Source organism: Liolophura sinensis, chromosome 13 (assembly GCF_032854445.1).
Source record: "Liolophura sinensis isolate JHLJ2023 chromosome 13, CUHK_Ljap_v2, whole genome shotgun sequence".
NCBI lineage: Eukaryota > Metazoa > Mollusca > Polyplacophora > Chitonida > Chitonidae > Liolophura > Liolophura sinensis.
This window is the reverse complement of record NC_088307.1, coordinates 26,207,424-26,220,980: the sequence shown is the minus strand read 5'-3', so window position 1 is coordinate 26,220,980 and position 13,557 is coordinate 26,207,424. Positions and strand designations below refer to the sequence as shown.

The window sequence follows — 13,557 nt, the reverse complement described above, 5'->3', positions numbered from 1 at the left end:
TTATATGAAAGTTTCTCCATAAAGTTGTTTTTTTATTACTGACAAAAACCACAAGAACATGTTTTCAACCAAACCTTCGCAGTACGCCGCGCCTTAATGAGCAATAAACAACAAATTAAACGGCACAGAGAAAGCGTACCCAAACAAGTATTTTGACTAACTGTGCTTTAGAGTTTTGACAGTTATAAACTTTCATCCATATTGAAGTACGTGTATGTGGCTAGTACAAGGGAGACAACTCCGTGTAACAAATACAAAAGCCGATCGTCGATGCTCAAGATTTATTTATTTATTTATTTGATTGGTGTTTTACGAATATTTCCCTTATACGACGGCGGCCAGCATTATGGTGAGAGGAAACCGGGCACAACCCGGGAGAAATCCACGACCATCCGCAGACGATGCTCAAGAAGCGTTTCACTAAATGCATAGAAAATATGTGTTGCATTTCGTTTTTGAGACTTTTACTGTAAATAACAAACCAAGAATACAAGATTTGGAAAGGTCATGTTTTCTTTATTATTTCCTATCTTGCTTGCGGGAAATATCAAGCTGAATTTTAAATTATTTTATATAAGAAAAATATTTCATAATACATGTAGCTGGCTGGTTTAAATGCATTTTGAAAAATTGATGGTGATACCTCGCTGGAAGACATGTCGGAAACACCAGGTATGGTGCCCCACCCAGTCCCATTAAACTGTCACAAGAACAATGTGTACTTTATCTATCCTTAGTGGAGACAGCGACAACAGAGAAGGACTCAACATTTTGGTGACTGTACGAGTCATTAGGAACCCTGCCCTTCCTAAAGTAATTCAGGTCCAAGCTGTGTAGTCAATTGTTCATTCCTACCTTTGCAATGGCGATTTATCGGTAAACTGGTAACGTATTACTAATGCATAGCTAGAGAACAATGACCTGTTCTGCTCAGGCCGAAGTCGCCAAAGAGCGGGAAAATGTGGCCGATTTTTGTCAGAATACAGTGAACATCAACCATTTATCTAGGTGTACCAACAATGAACTAACTGATATACAAAGCTTAAAACATGTATATATAAATACTTACATGAACATTACACAATGTTGCTTTTACATCCGAGCCTTCACATTTCTTTCCACCAAATTCCGGCCTTAAGTGAAAAGAATATACACGGTTTTTTAATGTGGCCACATATTCTGGTTATGTGTCATATAAATTCAGCATCTATGTTAAGAGAGAAAATACGATGTTGTTTTTAATCACCGTGTCCTTAGCCCGAGACAAAGGAAAGCCTCACATCGGGAAACAATGGAAAACGTCAGGAAAGTTTCTTAATGTTCAACACACCGGAAAAACAACAACCTTTTAAGTCTGCGAGAATCTTGACAGTCTCAGGCATCTTTACTTAAATTTTAACTTAAAAGAAAAGAACAATCAGTAAAAGATCAGTAATTGGGGAAAAAAGTCCATTGCCTATATTCTCTGTCGTCACAAGTTTGGATTAAAAAAAAAGTTAAGAAACTACAAGGTTCCAAAGGAGAAAAGACAGCTGACCATGTCAGTGTGTCGTAATATTTTGAAAAGACAATTAGATCCATTACCCTATAAGTTGGGTGGTACTCAAACGGCTAACAGGGCGTTTCCTGCCTGCTTTGAAAAGCGACACGGTATGCAGGCTATATAAAATTCCCTTCGTGTTACATTCGTGTGCTTCAGCCGAACATGGTGACGTGGTATTCACACTATGTGTAGAGAACAATTTCTTGCCTTCCAAGATCTTATAAAATCCGAATACCACCATCCGAAAAATGACGTCAAAATCGTTCTAGAATTTTCTTCCAAAATTTAGTTGCTGAATGATCCACTCATATTCATACAACATGAGTTGTCTCCATATTCGATGAAAGAAACCATCCCTTTACAAAACACCCTAGTCAGCCTTACTTTGGCTGGTCACAATGTCTCCTCTTCAGCTTGACCCCTCCCCCACATGACCGTGAACACTTGCTCCATTCCGAGTCCCACGCAGACCAACCCCCGTCCCGGGGCTGTGGACCGTCCGCGCCGTACGGGACGCACTTCCCCTTAATGCACCACTAACAAACAGAGACAGTGAACAATGAAACTTTTTGCCAACCTGCAACAAGCATCTTATAAGTCGCCCATTCCGTCGACTGTCGGTCAGTCGATCCTTGTGTGGTTGGGTAACATTTTTCACATCTCGCTATTTATTAGGCTTCCAAGCTATAAGCTTGGAAGCCTATTGTTCTTGTACTGATTATTATTATTATTCTCAGTCCTTTGCTTTTGTTATAACTTTAAAACTGTCAACGCTATATACTTACCCGCTCTGAGTCGTAATCTTTATGTGAGGGGTCAGGTTTTGGTATAGGTTGGAACTTCGACCGAGACCTACTTTTGCCGCCATTTTGTTACTTACTAAAAACCTTTGAACATTTTCTTCTTAAGAACCACCAAACCGATTGTTTTGAAATGTGAGATGCAGTTAGACCGTTGGTAATTACAATAAGTTCGTGAAGATCGTTCACTTCCGGTCAAAACTTTGGAAGTTCGCCATTGGTTGAAATTATGAAGTCACAAAAAGTTCTGAAACTTTATAAAATTTTAACGTATTCTGGTGTATTTTGATCCGTTGATTCCGAATCTCCTTTTACTTTTTGCCTATCTTTGTAACTTTTTGAGATAAAATCAAAAAAACTAAAACTAGGTTACGTAATTTCAATGACCTGTAACTCGAGAACTATGGGAGCTAGAAATGTGAAACATGCACCAAATTGTAGCCCAAGACATGCTTTTTCTGTAGTATGTCAAAGAATTTGAGCTACGACCAACCGTTTTCTCGCTAGAAGCGCTTAAATGATAACACCATTTTCTTTTTCTTTTTTTTTTTCTTTTTTTGTTTTGGTTAGTAATAGATGTTAATTCTATGGCTTTACATGGAGTTAGATGGGAACTAGACTGGGTTTATTGTATTTCACTTAATGCTTTCTGCTATACTGACCATGATTTTCCAAAACAGTTGCACGATGACATACAGTTATGCTGTCTTCTATTTGATGGCATAGAATAACTACAACAATAAACGGCCTGAACCCCGGCTAAAACTGCGGGCTCACAGTTGATAGAGTCTTAACTAGCGACACTGTCATTGCACTTGTCGGTGTAAGGGAGACAATTTATAATTAGCTGTGTTTACATTGGTCCGATCATTTCCCTTTGACTGGCGTTAGGCAATATTTACTGGATTCATTAGACGCAGATTGGAATGCAAGCCAGTTGGCCTTTGAGGATGGTTAACGGGACTAGTCTTTAGCGTTAGTGTGGAAATATGTGAATGTTGACAATTTTAACGTTCATTATCTTACTTGTAACTCGACAATTATTAGAGTCAGAATTCTTGAGCTATGATGAACAGTTTTCTTGCTAGAGTCTTTTCAGAAACACATATTAATGCCATTGTTTTGTTCTTTAAGTAAACGGCCACTAATCAGGTATATAATTTGTTGACTGTAAATGATTTACCAAAGCCGTTCTGCACTTAAATATAGCTATTCTGTCTACCGTTTGACAGCGTACTGTGATAACTACAACAACAAACGACGTGGACCCCGGCCGAAACTGCTTTGCAGTTCTAGTTATTATTATTATTTCAGTGCTTTTTACTATAACTTTAAAGCTGTCTACACTACATACTTAGCCGTTCTAAGTCGTAATCTATATGTTATGCGTCACGTTTTGACACGTATTTGAACTTCGACTGTGACCCACTTTTGTCGCCATGTTGTTACTTACTAAAAACCTATAAAAATCTTCTCCTTTAAAACGGTGTTGTCGATTAGGCTGAATCTTGGTATATAGATAGATCATGTAAATATACGCATAGTTTGAAAAAAAAATGCTGATATCTGCAAAAACATTATGGAAATTAGCTGATTAGCATATTTGTCACGTTACAAGGAACTTTTGAATTGAAATATACAAACTGCCTTTCCTGATGTAATTTTGCCTCCTAGTTATAAATCTGTTAACCATTTTTCCTATGTCGCATAGTTTTGCGATAAAATGATTAAAATTTTGCCGATATTTGCTTCTGCTGCGATATCAAATCTATGTACACTATTTTCTTCGAGGGCAATTAAGTATTTGGAGTCAGAGAATATTTACAGTCGAATGTTTATCGTACAAAATAAATATCTGCACCTGAGGGATAGTTGTAGCAATCAAGGCAACAAGTCATCCGCTACACAAGGTTTACCTATTAACCAGAAAGCCTGATGGAAGCCTTATAACTGCAGTTCTAGTTCATTTATTTAACGATTGTCAAGGGTGACAATCGTTGTCTTTTGACGTCGTGTTTTGCAAGCTATTTCCAATAAGCGTTTGTTTTCCTTTCAGAGAATCGGTAAATTGTAACAGATTGATGTTACCCAAAAATAATAAGGGTTAAGAATGTACACAGGTGACGTACATGTCCCACTTGCATAAAGACTTGCATGATTCGTTCCAAGACTTTTAAGCACGATTCATTAAATTGAATCATGGTTTTAACGCCGTACTGAAGAATTTTTTTGCTTATATGACGGCTGTACCGCTTAGGTACCACAAAAAGACACAGTATGTGTAAACTACTCGTCGTCAGATTGTTAAGTACGACGTTAAACCCCAAGCATACATACATTTATATATGACGACCGTGCATTTCCTTAACGCAGACGACACGAGAGCCAGGAGTAAACCAACCTGCCCCATGTACCGGATAAACATCTTGACTAAAACCCGCAGTCGAAAAAGGAACAACTTGATTTGAACACACCACCTCGTTGGTTTTTTAGCAGAAAATAAATTCTGCAGTTTGTGCCTGTGCAGAAAATCATGCGCTCTGAAGCCAGAGCATTGTCCAATGTTACCATCAACAAAATTATACCTTCCTTTCAAATACAGAGGGGCAGAGGGGCTAGGTCGCCATTATCATGACAACTCTACAAAGAAAACCAATTAGCAGAATTCGTACCTTTCCTTGTCCACAGAATGTGCCATCCATTCGCGGTCCTGTGCTGCCCGTACATTTCCCAGGTAGCATCGGGTCAAAACAGACCAATCGGGCACACTCGTCCTGAAGAGCAAAATGCAAGCAAAGTGGAAGGTGAAAAAGAAAAAAAAGAAACGACAATGTGGTGGAACATTTCCCGCCTAAAGCACATGTAATTTGAGTCTTAGCTTTGTAACCCATTGATCGAGTCTACGGTTCTTCACTTCTGTGCTTACCATGCCGCTTTGAGGCCAATAGGGAAACATATCAGTCATACATTGTAAGAGAGCAATGGTCTGTTACGCTTGGGCCTGAGTGTCTGTTGCAAGGGAAAGATAGCTCTGCCATGCCTAGCCTGGATGGTTATACAAATATATATAAAACAATTCTGAAAAATGGAGAATACTCCCCATCTTCCTTGGCCGTCTGACGTTGTATATTTTTGTGCATTTGGAAACATATTTAATTCATTTCTTGCGGTTTTACATAACCATTGAAAACTACTGACCGCTTCTCTTTGTGTGATTCGGTCCTTATCTCATACTTTTAATAGGACTACTTTTCCAGTTCTTTTGGTTTGCTTTAAACGTCGTCTTTGGCAATTGACCTTGCGATTATTTTTGACCCGGAACGTCAGTTTTGGTTGACGGCTAGTACACGAATGTCTGTTTCGACACATAGATGTATTTGGATACACTTGCATAGTATGTCGCCAAATTTGCGTGGTGCTTGGATGGAAGAATCTCACCAACAAGTTGACATCATCGGTGATCAAAAGAAGATCAGGGTTTGATGTTAGTCTTAAATTTCTAGACTGGAAGCTTGACTTTTTACACATGGGACAATTTACCCCTTCAATGGTCAATGAGCTTCCCTCGCAAATGGAAGAACCTTCTCCGTACGATTGTCGACACTGTTCATCCGCATCATAAATAAGTCCGGGTTTTTGATACGCTGTTTTCACTTCCCGTACTTCAGGTTGGTCATTTAAGCATTCCGACTGCTCTGTTCTGGAACATGATGAGAAAAACACTTTATAATGAAGTCATGGTGAGATTCTCATACTGTATACATAAAGAAGTCCTAATTGAAGGAGAGACACGATTTCAATTGTAGCGCTGTGCTGCTTGTATGGGACAGTGTTACAAGCATACAGTCCCCATCAAATGTGAAATATTTACTTATTTATTTGATTGGTGTTTTATGCCGTACTCAAGAATATTTCACTTATACGACGGCGGCCAGTATTATCGTGGGAGGAAACCAGGCACAGCCCTTGGGAAACCTACGACCATCCGGAGGTTGAAGCAAGACCTTCCCACTTACGGCCGGAGAGGAAGCCAGCATGAGCTAGACTTGAACTCACAGCGACCGCATTGGTGAGAGGCTCCTGGGTTATTACGCTGCGCTAGCGCGATAACCAACTGATCCACGGAGGCCCCAAATGTGAAATAGGTCAACTACTCGAAAGAACAAAAATGTTCATAGATATGGACCGTTTAGTGAAAGGCTGGGACGAATTTTACGAGTTTATTGCGCTTTCAATGAAGAACATACAACGTCAAGCAAGAAAATCCCAAAATTAGAAAATTCCAATTTGACTTGTGATTGAACTCATGTCACCGTGCCTAAAAGCTAATGCTCTAGACTTTTCTCATTGATACACTGACTAAGAGTAATAGCTAATAGCAGTACTTAGTCATGTTATATATTTATGATTTCAACATAACCCAGCAACCAAGGCACCAACATGGAGGTCAGATGGAACAGCAGGAGATTTAGTTCATTTTTAATATACAGTAACACAATAATTTTCAGGAAAAGTAAAAAAACTGAACCATGGCTTCAAGTCAAATCTGGCGTTAAATTTTAACACAGCTGTGGACAACCGGGCGCCGATACCTACAGTAAGAATTCCTTAAGGGCCTTCACGCTGCAGTCTGACCACTCCAGACCTTGGCTTCCGGTACCTCCATCAGAAGACATGATGTATTTGCCATTCTCACAGGAATTCCCCAAACCATCGTGGGTCATCCCCATTCTACAAAACAGTATTTTGTCAGCATGTGTCTTAGTCTATGCTTGAAAAACGGACATTCATATACCAGTCGTTAACCAATAAAAACGTTCCAATTAGGACCGATTCCTCAAAACTATTTTTGATTAAAGTCCAAATTTGAAATATGGTTTTAGACCTTAATTTTAAAATATAATTTCAAAAATTCCCAAAATTTATCATCATAAATGTTATCTTCAAACATTTGGGTCAAAAACTTCCATTATTGAAATAAACTAAGAGTTAGCAGATTTTAAAATATGACTTAAGTCAGAATCAATCCTGTTTATGGAAGTGCAGACAAAACATTCAATGGACTGAAAAAAGTGATAATTCAGTAAACAAAAGCAAACAAAAATGATGATTTACATGAGACTAATTAAAAGAAACAAAGGGTGTTGTTGTTCTAAACCAGCCACTTCAACTCACGTGTGGCCGAGTTCATGAGCAATGGTCAATCCGAGGTCAAGGCCGGTGTCTTGGTTATAGGAACAGCGCTGTTGATCGCGACACATCCCATGAACGTAGGCCAAACCAGTCGCGTCGTCGTTGCCCAGCGTCTGTATATCCAACCTAAAATGGAACAAACTCATTTCGTCCACATAGGGTGGTGCCAGTTTGCATAAATCAATTAAACGACAAAAACTTTTCATAACAAATCAGGTTAAACAACATATAAATATTGTTATGAATAAACACCCGGACGAGAATCTAAACTGTAACATGAGTCTGTTTATAAACGAGACACTTATGTTTAATGTGTACTCTCTGATGCAGAATGTATGATGAATGAACTTTGATAGATACGATGATAACCATCCTCAAATGGTCATTCATTTACCTTGAAGCCAAATGGTCTAAAAATACAAACTTCGTCAAAAAAATATTAGTCTAATCTATTGTCTTGTCTAAGAACACCTTGTGAGACAAAAATGCAATACCTAAATACGTAACAATTACAAACCATAAACCAATTATACGATCGATTTATTTTGGAGGTGATTTAACTGATCCATTTTTGAATGAATTCGAAATTTTAAATTGTGTCACAACGCTTAGATTTTTTAATGCAGGTTGAAAGTTTGACCCTGTTGTCTTCAGATATAGGTTATGAATAAGTCTGAGACAACCCACCTTGTTATAAGAGCACTGGCATCGGCATGTTCAGGGTGACCGTCTCCGTCAGGGTTGGACTTCTCTTGCCACCTACAGAACTTATTTAGGGTGTACTGTGCATCTCGGGTCACGTCAAGGTCAGTCTTGAAATCAACAACAGTCCCTGGTTACATTACGTGCATACATACATGTTTGCAAGGTATTCATTCAAACACATTCCGAGCGCAATAGAAACATAAATTATAACTTTCTGTGACGCCCCGAATTGGCCAACCCAACCAATGTAGCCTTGACTCCCAAATAAAATTACAGAGGTGCAAAAATCACGCTGCAAATTGTTCGTGCCTGTACAAAAACATTAAGCACTTGTGATGAAAGTACAAAAGCTTGATCTCCATTCAAGAAGATGCGAGCCAAAGATGCTTCGAATGGACGAAATTACATTCTAAAATTTGAGTGGACCGATGAAATTGCTCAATCCGAAAATCGCATGTTTTCGCTGTCGTTATGTACGCTGTTGCAATACATTGCACTGCAACGGGACGAGAAACTAATACACTGTAGACTAAAAAAGACACCAAACACTAATTGTCGAGCAAACGGCGTATGTTTGAAGACGGATAAAATAATTACCATGAACGATTACAGCAAAAATAAATTTACTTCAAATTTTGTCATCGAGCATGGCCCCTACACCCCACGTGTGGCCTTTACACCTACATGTGACCTCAACCCCCCACGTGTGACCTGTACACACCCGTGGCACATACACCCAACCTGTTGTCCCTACTCTCCCCCTGTGGCTTTTACGCCCTACCTGTGGTCTCTACATACCACATTTTGGCACATACCCTAATTCCCCAACATATTGGCACTTGAAAGAGCAGCTTTCAGTGCAATTAATGCACATTTTAAATTTGATTTTGGACAAAAAACAACACAGGTTGGATTGCCGAGTTTCCGGGAACCCCTCCCACCCCCCACCAAATAATTTTATCAGTCAACATAAAATAATGCTCACAAAATATGCTGGAATAAATACCTTGCAAACATGGGAAAAAGTTGAAGAATTACGGTATCGTGTTTTGGGTGCAAATTGGCGATGCGATTGAGTCAGGAGGAGCGTGGCTGTAACCTATGGTCCAGTTGGACCAACATTAAAACCACGACAATTCCTAATTATTTCACTGATTTAATCCTAGAGCAATTTATACGAAGATATTTTTGTGATTCTTTTTCTAGCACCACATCTTAAAGGGGAATGGGTAAAACAAAATATAGTGATGTTGTCGCAGGATTATTAGACGTCACTGGTCTGGAATTAGAATTTTGGCCAATCTTTACTGCAACATAAATTGCCACCATTCATATTCAGATCCAAACCAGTTTTGTGACTTTTTCTAACCTAAAGTTTTTCAGGAGAAGCTATGTATGCGACTGTTGATTCCTGCCTTTGCAATGGCGATTTGTGGGCAAAATGATAATGTAAAATAGTCATGTATTACTAAGAAAATGACAATCACTCTTTGTTGATCGGGGAGTCGCCATGGAAAATGTCCTTTATTCTAGTGTATGTCTGCCTGTAGATAAGTAGCAACAGTTCCTTGAAATAAAAAAGAAACACAGTTTTTAATTAAATGTGTTCTTTTCAAGATCGGGTGGCCTCTACCGGCTAATTCCCTTGTTTACTCCTAACCTTTGACACTAAGGCCAATGTTTGTCTGAAATGAGGTGTGTTCCTTACTAAGAGCGACTAATCAATCAACCAACAAACACTGGGATTTGCGATAATCCTTCGACAAGATAAAATTTATAGTTTGTAATGTCAATATCCAAACTGCTATATCATTTCCCGTTTACTAGTTTAGTGCTTTCATAGCTGTTTGCGCCATTGAAAATAATATATCTTTAATGTCTGAACTGAGCTGAGAGTTACAGCAAACTGTTGAGGAAATTAATGTATCATTGAAGGTATTTACACGCTAGAAATGGAGATCGATGCACGAATTTGTTTAATGCTTTAGAAAATGTATTTATGATCAGTGAGTGAGTGAGTGCTTAGGGTTTAAAGTCGTTTTTTTTCATATGACGACTAAGGAGTCCTTAGAGTGTATGTAATGTTCCTTCCTACCGCAGGACGGATTTCCACCGCTCTTTTATCTAATGCTCTTTCACTGAGACGCCTCACCGAAGGCAAGTAAGGAGTCCCCTTCATGCTGAACGCCATGTGAGGAAGTTACAACTCCCTCTTTTAAGGTCTTAGGTGTGGCTCAACCCAGGATTGACCCTGGATCTACCGCTCCCGATATTTATGATCAGAGGTATTGGAATAAAAAAAATAGCTATCAATAGTCAAACTATACATTGTTTGCCAATCGGTTTATGTTACTAAAATAGCTTGATATTGTTGTTTTGCCATTGAATAAAAGACGTTTATCATTCTTCTTTTTTTTACAAAACAATAACGCAGTTATTTATTTTTGAAGAATCTTACAAAATAATTAAAATAAATGGACGGTCTTTATGTTACTTTAATTTATTTGATTGGTGTTTCACGCCGTACTCAAGAATATTTCACTTAAACCACGGCGGCCAGCATTATGGTGGGAGAAAACAAGGTAGAGTCAGGGGAAGATTATCCGTAGTATGTTACTTTAAAGAGACAAACCATATTTTTTTTGACACATAAATAAAAAAAATGGACATGTCCGCTTACGGGCTTTGTACATGGATATATATCTATGTAGAAAAGCTCCGGCAATATCTGAGATATACGAGCGAACAGGTTAGACACAAAAGTTCTTCTTACCTGGTCAGGTGACAACAGGATCAATTTGACGACCGCCACATGAATCTCCTCGTGAAGACTTTCGTCAAGCAGTCTCTGTGCGGCCTGGAATGGAAAAACCAATATGGCAGAGTTGTAACAATTGCCACAAAACGGACTGAGGAATGACTGATTGGGGTTAACAATATTTTTATTTAAATATTTGACAAAACAAAGACACGAATTTAAGTAACAGACAGTGGATTATTCACCTGATAATACAATGTCAATGTAGATTGTTTTTTAAACGATGTAATGGACCCACTGGTATATCGACACTACCATTTAACACTATTTAACTTTTTTACAGTGAATGATTCTATGTGATAGTTTCCAATTACAGGAACACTTTTATCCCAGGTACAATATCACGTGATATATCTCAGGCGTTCCTTTATGCTACACCTGTGCAATTCACAAAAGCATCTCCCCAAGATTTCAATTAAACTGGTAGGAAGGATGGGATAATATTGCCATACAGAGGTATTATGCTGGTAATATCGTATTTAATGTGTTTTTATCCTCTTTGAACAAAACTTATTGTGACCTTTTACTACTCACCTGTCTGTTTGTTTGTTGTTTTGTTCTGTTTTCTTTGTTTTTTGGAACAAAAGGTCGTAGAGGGGAGGGGAACGCGCCATATTCAAGAATTTTATACTTTAGTCTCTTTCTTAATATTTCTTAATGTCAATATTTAGCTGTCTGTAAAATCAGTCATACTCGCTATCAAAAATTACCTTTAGTCACGCAACAACACAAGCTCTACACATATATATGTTGAAAGTTTATATTCTTGGAAGGAAATGAAATTAGAACACTTTTTCTAATTCAACATGTTAAAATATATGAGCTCGGTTCGGGCGGCAAGAACTCATTACCTCCGGTTACGTTATAATTATCCAAACACCAAGGGCATGCTGGAGTTCCGAGAAAACTGATTGAGTAAGCGACGCCCAAAGTTTAACTGGGGTAAACTCAGACCAGTTACCTAAACTGATATCGGCTTTACTGTAAACCCAGTTTCTGACACGACCATAACTGAAATTATATTATATTATTATAAATGTCTATTTAGCATAATATAATCTAATGGAATCAATTTTATTTTATCTCTGGTATTGTATGGTCACACAACCGTACTGTTTTAGAGTTGAATGTCAAAAAATTATGTCAAAATTAAATGTAGTATATTCGCCAAGACAGTTGTTTGGGCTGTTACTGCCTACAGTTTGTTCCATCCACATGTTTGTACAGCCATTGTAAAACAAATTACTCTCCATTCCCATTGTCAAGCATGCCTCTTGCTTTTGAAAAATTAGGACCTCTCCCGAGGCAATGAGTTCCAGGTGTTGAAACCAAGCTTATGGAATTTAACATTACGAAATCGAAAAAATATTCTAACTGCGTTTTTTTGCAATAATATGTAGGTCCAACATGTGAATGTTTAGAGCTTATGTTGTTAAGCGTCACTAACGAATGGCAATCTTTGTATGGCGAGTATTTTACAGCCTAATATAGGCGACTGGTTGGTCTCTGATACGGGGAGAGGCGAACCGGAGTGCTCCATCGGCCTTTGACGTCCCAAGGTTTGACTGTGCAAACGAACACTTTTCATTGTCACAAAGGTCCATAAGCATGCAGTCAGAGCAGTTCATTTTGTCCTAAACGTGCAAACGTGCTAAATCAGGTGAATTTATAGGGAAAGGTTGCACGTGGAAGTTTTTTTTTGCATCCGTACATAGCCTAACGTACTGTCTGTACTACTGCAACCTTGCTGGATTATGTCGCGACATGCGAGCAATCAAATCTCTCTCACACGATTTCTTATGTTATGAGTTTATGCGACGATGATCTGGAATGATTCAAGCAGTTTCTACGGCTGCTTGACGTCTGTTTCTGAGGTGTGTCCACGACTCCACCGATCTTGCGCGGGCATCGTTACACGTCACGTTACGTCCTGAAAAAATCTTTGGCATCTGGCGGGCGTTGTTATGGTGTTTCTTTGTCACTCCTCCCGATCTGCTGTTGCGTTAATCCTGTTGCAAGCATACCAACCGCCTGATTATCGTTACATACTCACCCCGTGGCAAAACTGCTGAGTGTTCCGTGTGCTTCATGTACTATTATTCGTTCAAACGTTTCTAAAATCCTACAAACTTAAGTACACAGTAACTTTTTTGAGCGAATATATAAACTCACGATATTGACTGCCGTCATTACATATCTCTTGGTATCGTCGCCATGGAAACGCTGCATCTCGACATCCGCGACAACCATCAGTTCTATAGTTCGCTTCAGGGCGCGCCTTCGGCGATTGGCTCTTGAATGGGGCTCTGTGTTGTAAAACACCTCTTCTGATGAATCTACATCAAAAAATGGAATTTAATAAATTTCTATCGCACGCTCTATATGTGAACCGTATGCGTGGAACTACTTTCAAACGTAATCTGAAAGGCTACCAGACGAATCTGCACGGAAAATCTTACCAACTTCTGAAAACATTTGGAAACCAACGAAAATGCTGT

General features: G+C 38.7%; 1 protein-coding gene across 1 annotated transcript in view; it reads right to left on the bottom strand.

Annotated features, from left to right (window-relative positions):
• LOC135481021 (A disintegrin and metalloproteinase with thrombospondin motifs 6-like) overlaps positions 1 to 13,557 on the bottom strand; it is a 51,022-nt gene that overhangs the window by 24,853 nt on the left and 12,612 nt on the right. Inside the window, exons 6-14 of the mRNA XM_064760952.1 lie at positions 13,232 to 13,395; positions 11,015 to 11,098; positions 8,224 to 8,348; positions 7,519 to 7,662; positions 6,940 to 7,074; positions 5,884 to 6,043; positions 5,016 to 5,117; positions 1,928 to 2,079; positions 1,070 to 1,133 (exon numbers count right to left, since the gene is read on the bottom strand). Of these exons, the coding sequence (XP_064617022.1) occupies positions 1,070 to 1,133; positions 1,928 to 2,079; positions 5,016 to 5,117; positions 5,884 to 6,043; positions 6,940 to 7,074; positions 7,519 to 7,662; positions 8,224 to 8,348; positions 11,015 to 11,098; positions 13,232 to 13,395 (1,130 nt within the window). The remainder of the gene's footprint in view (positions 1 to 1,069; positions 1,134 to 1,927; positions 2,080 to 5,015; positions 5,118 to 5,883; positions 6,044 to 6,939; positions 7,075 to 7,518; positions 7,663 to 8,223; positions 8,349 to 11,014; positions 11,099 to 13,231; positions 13,396 to 13,557) is intronic.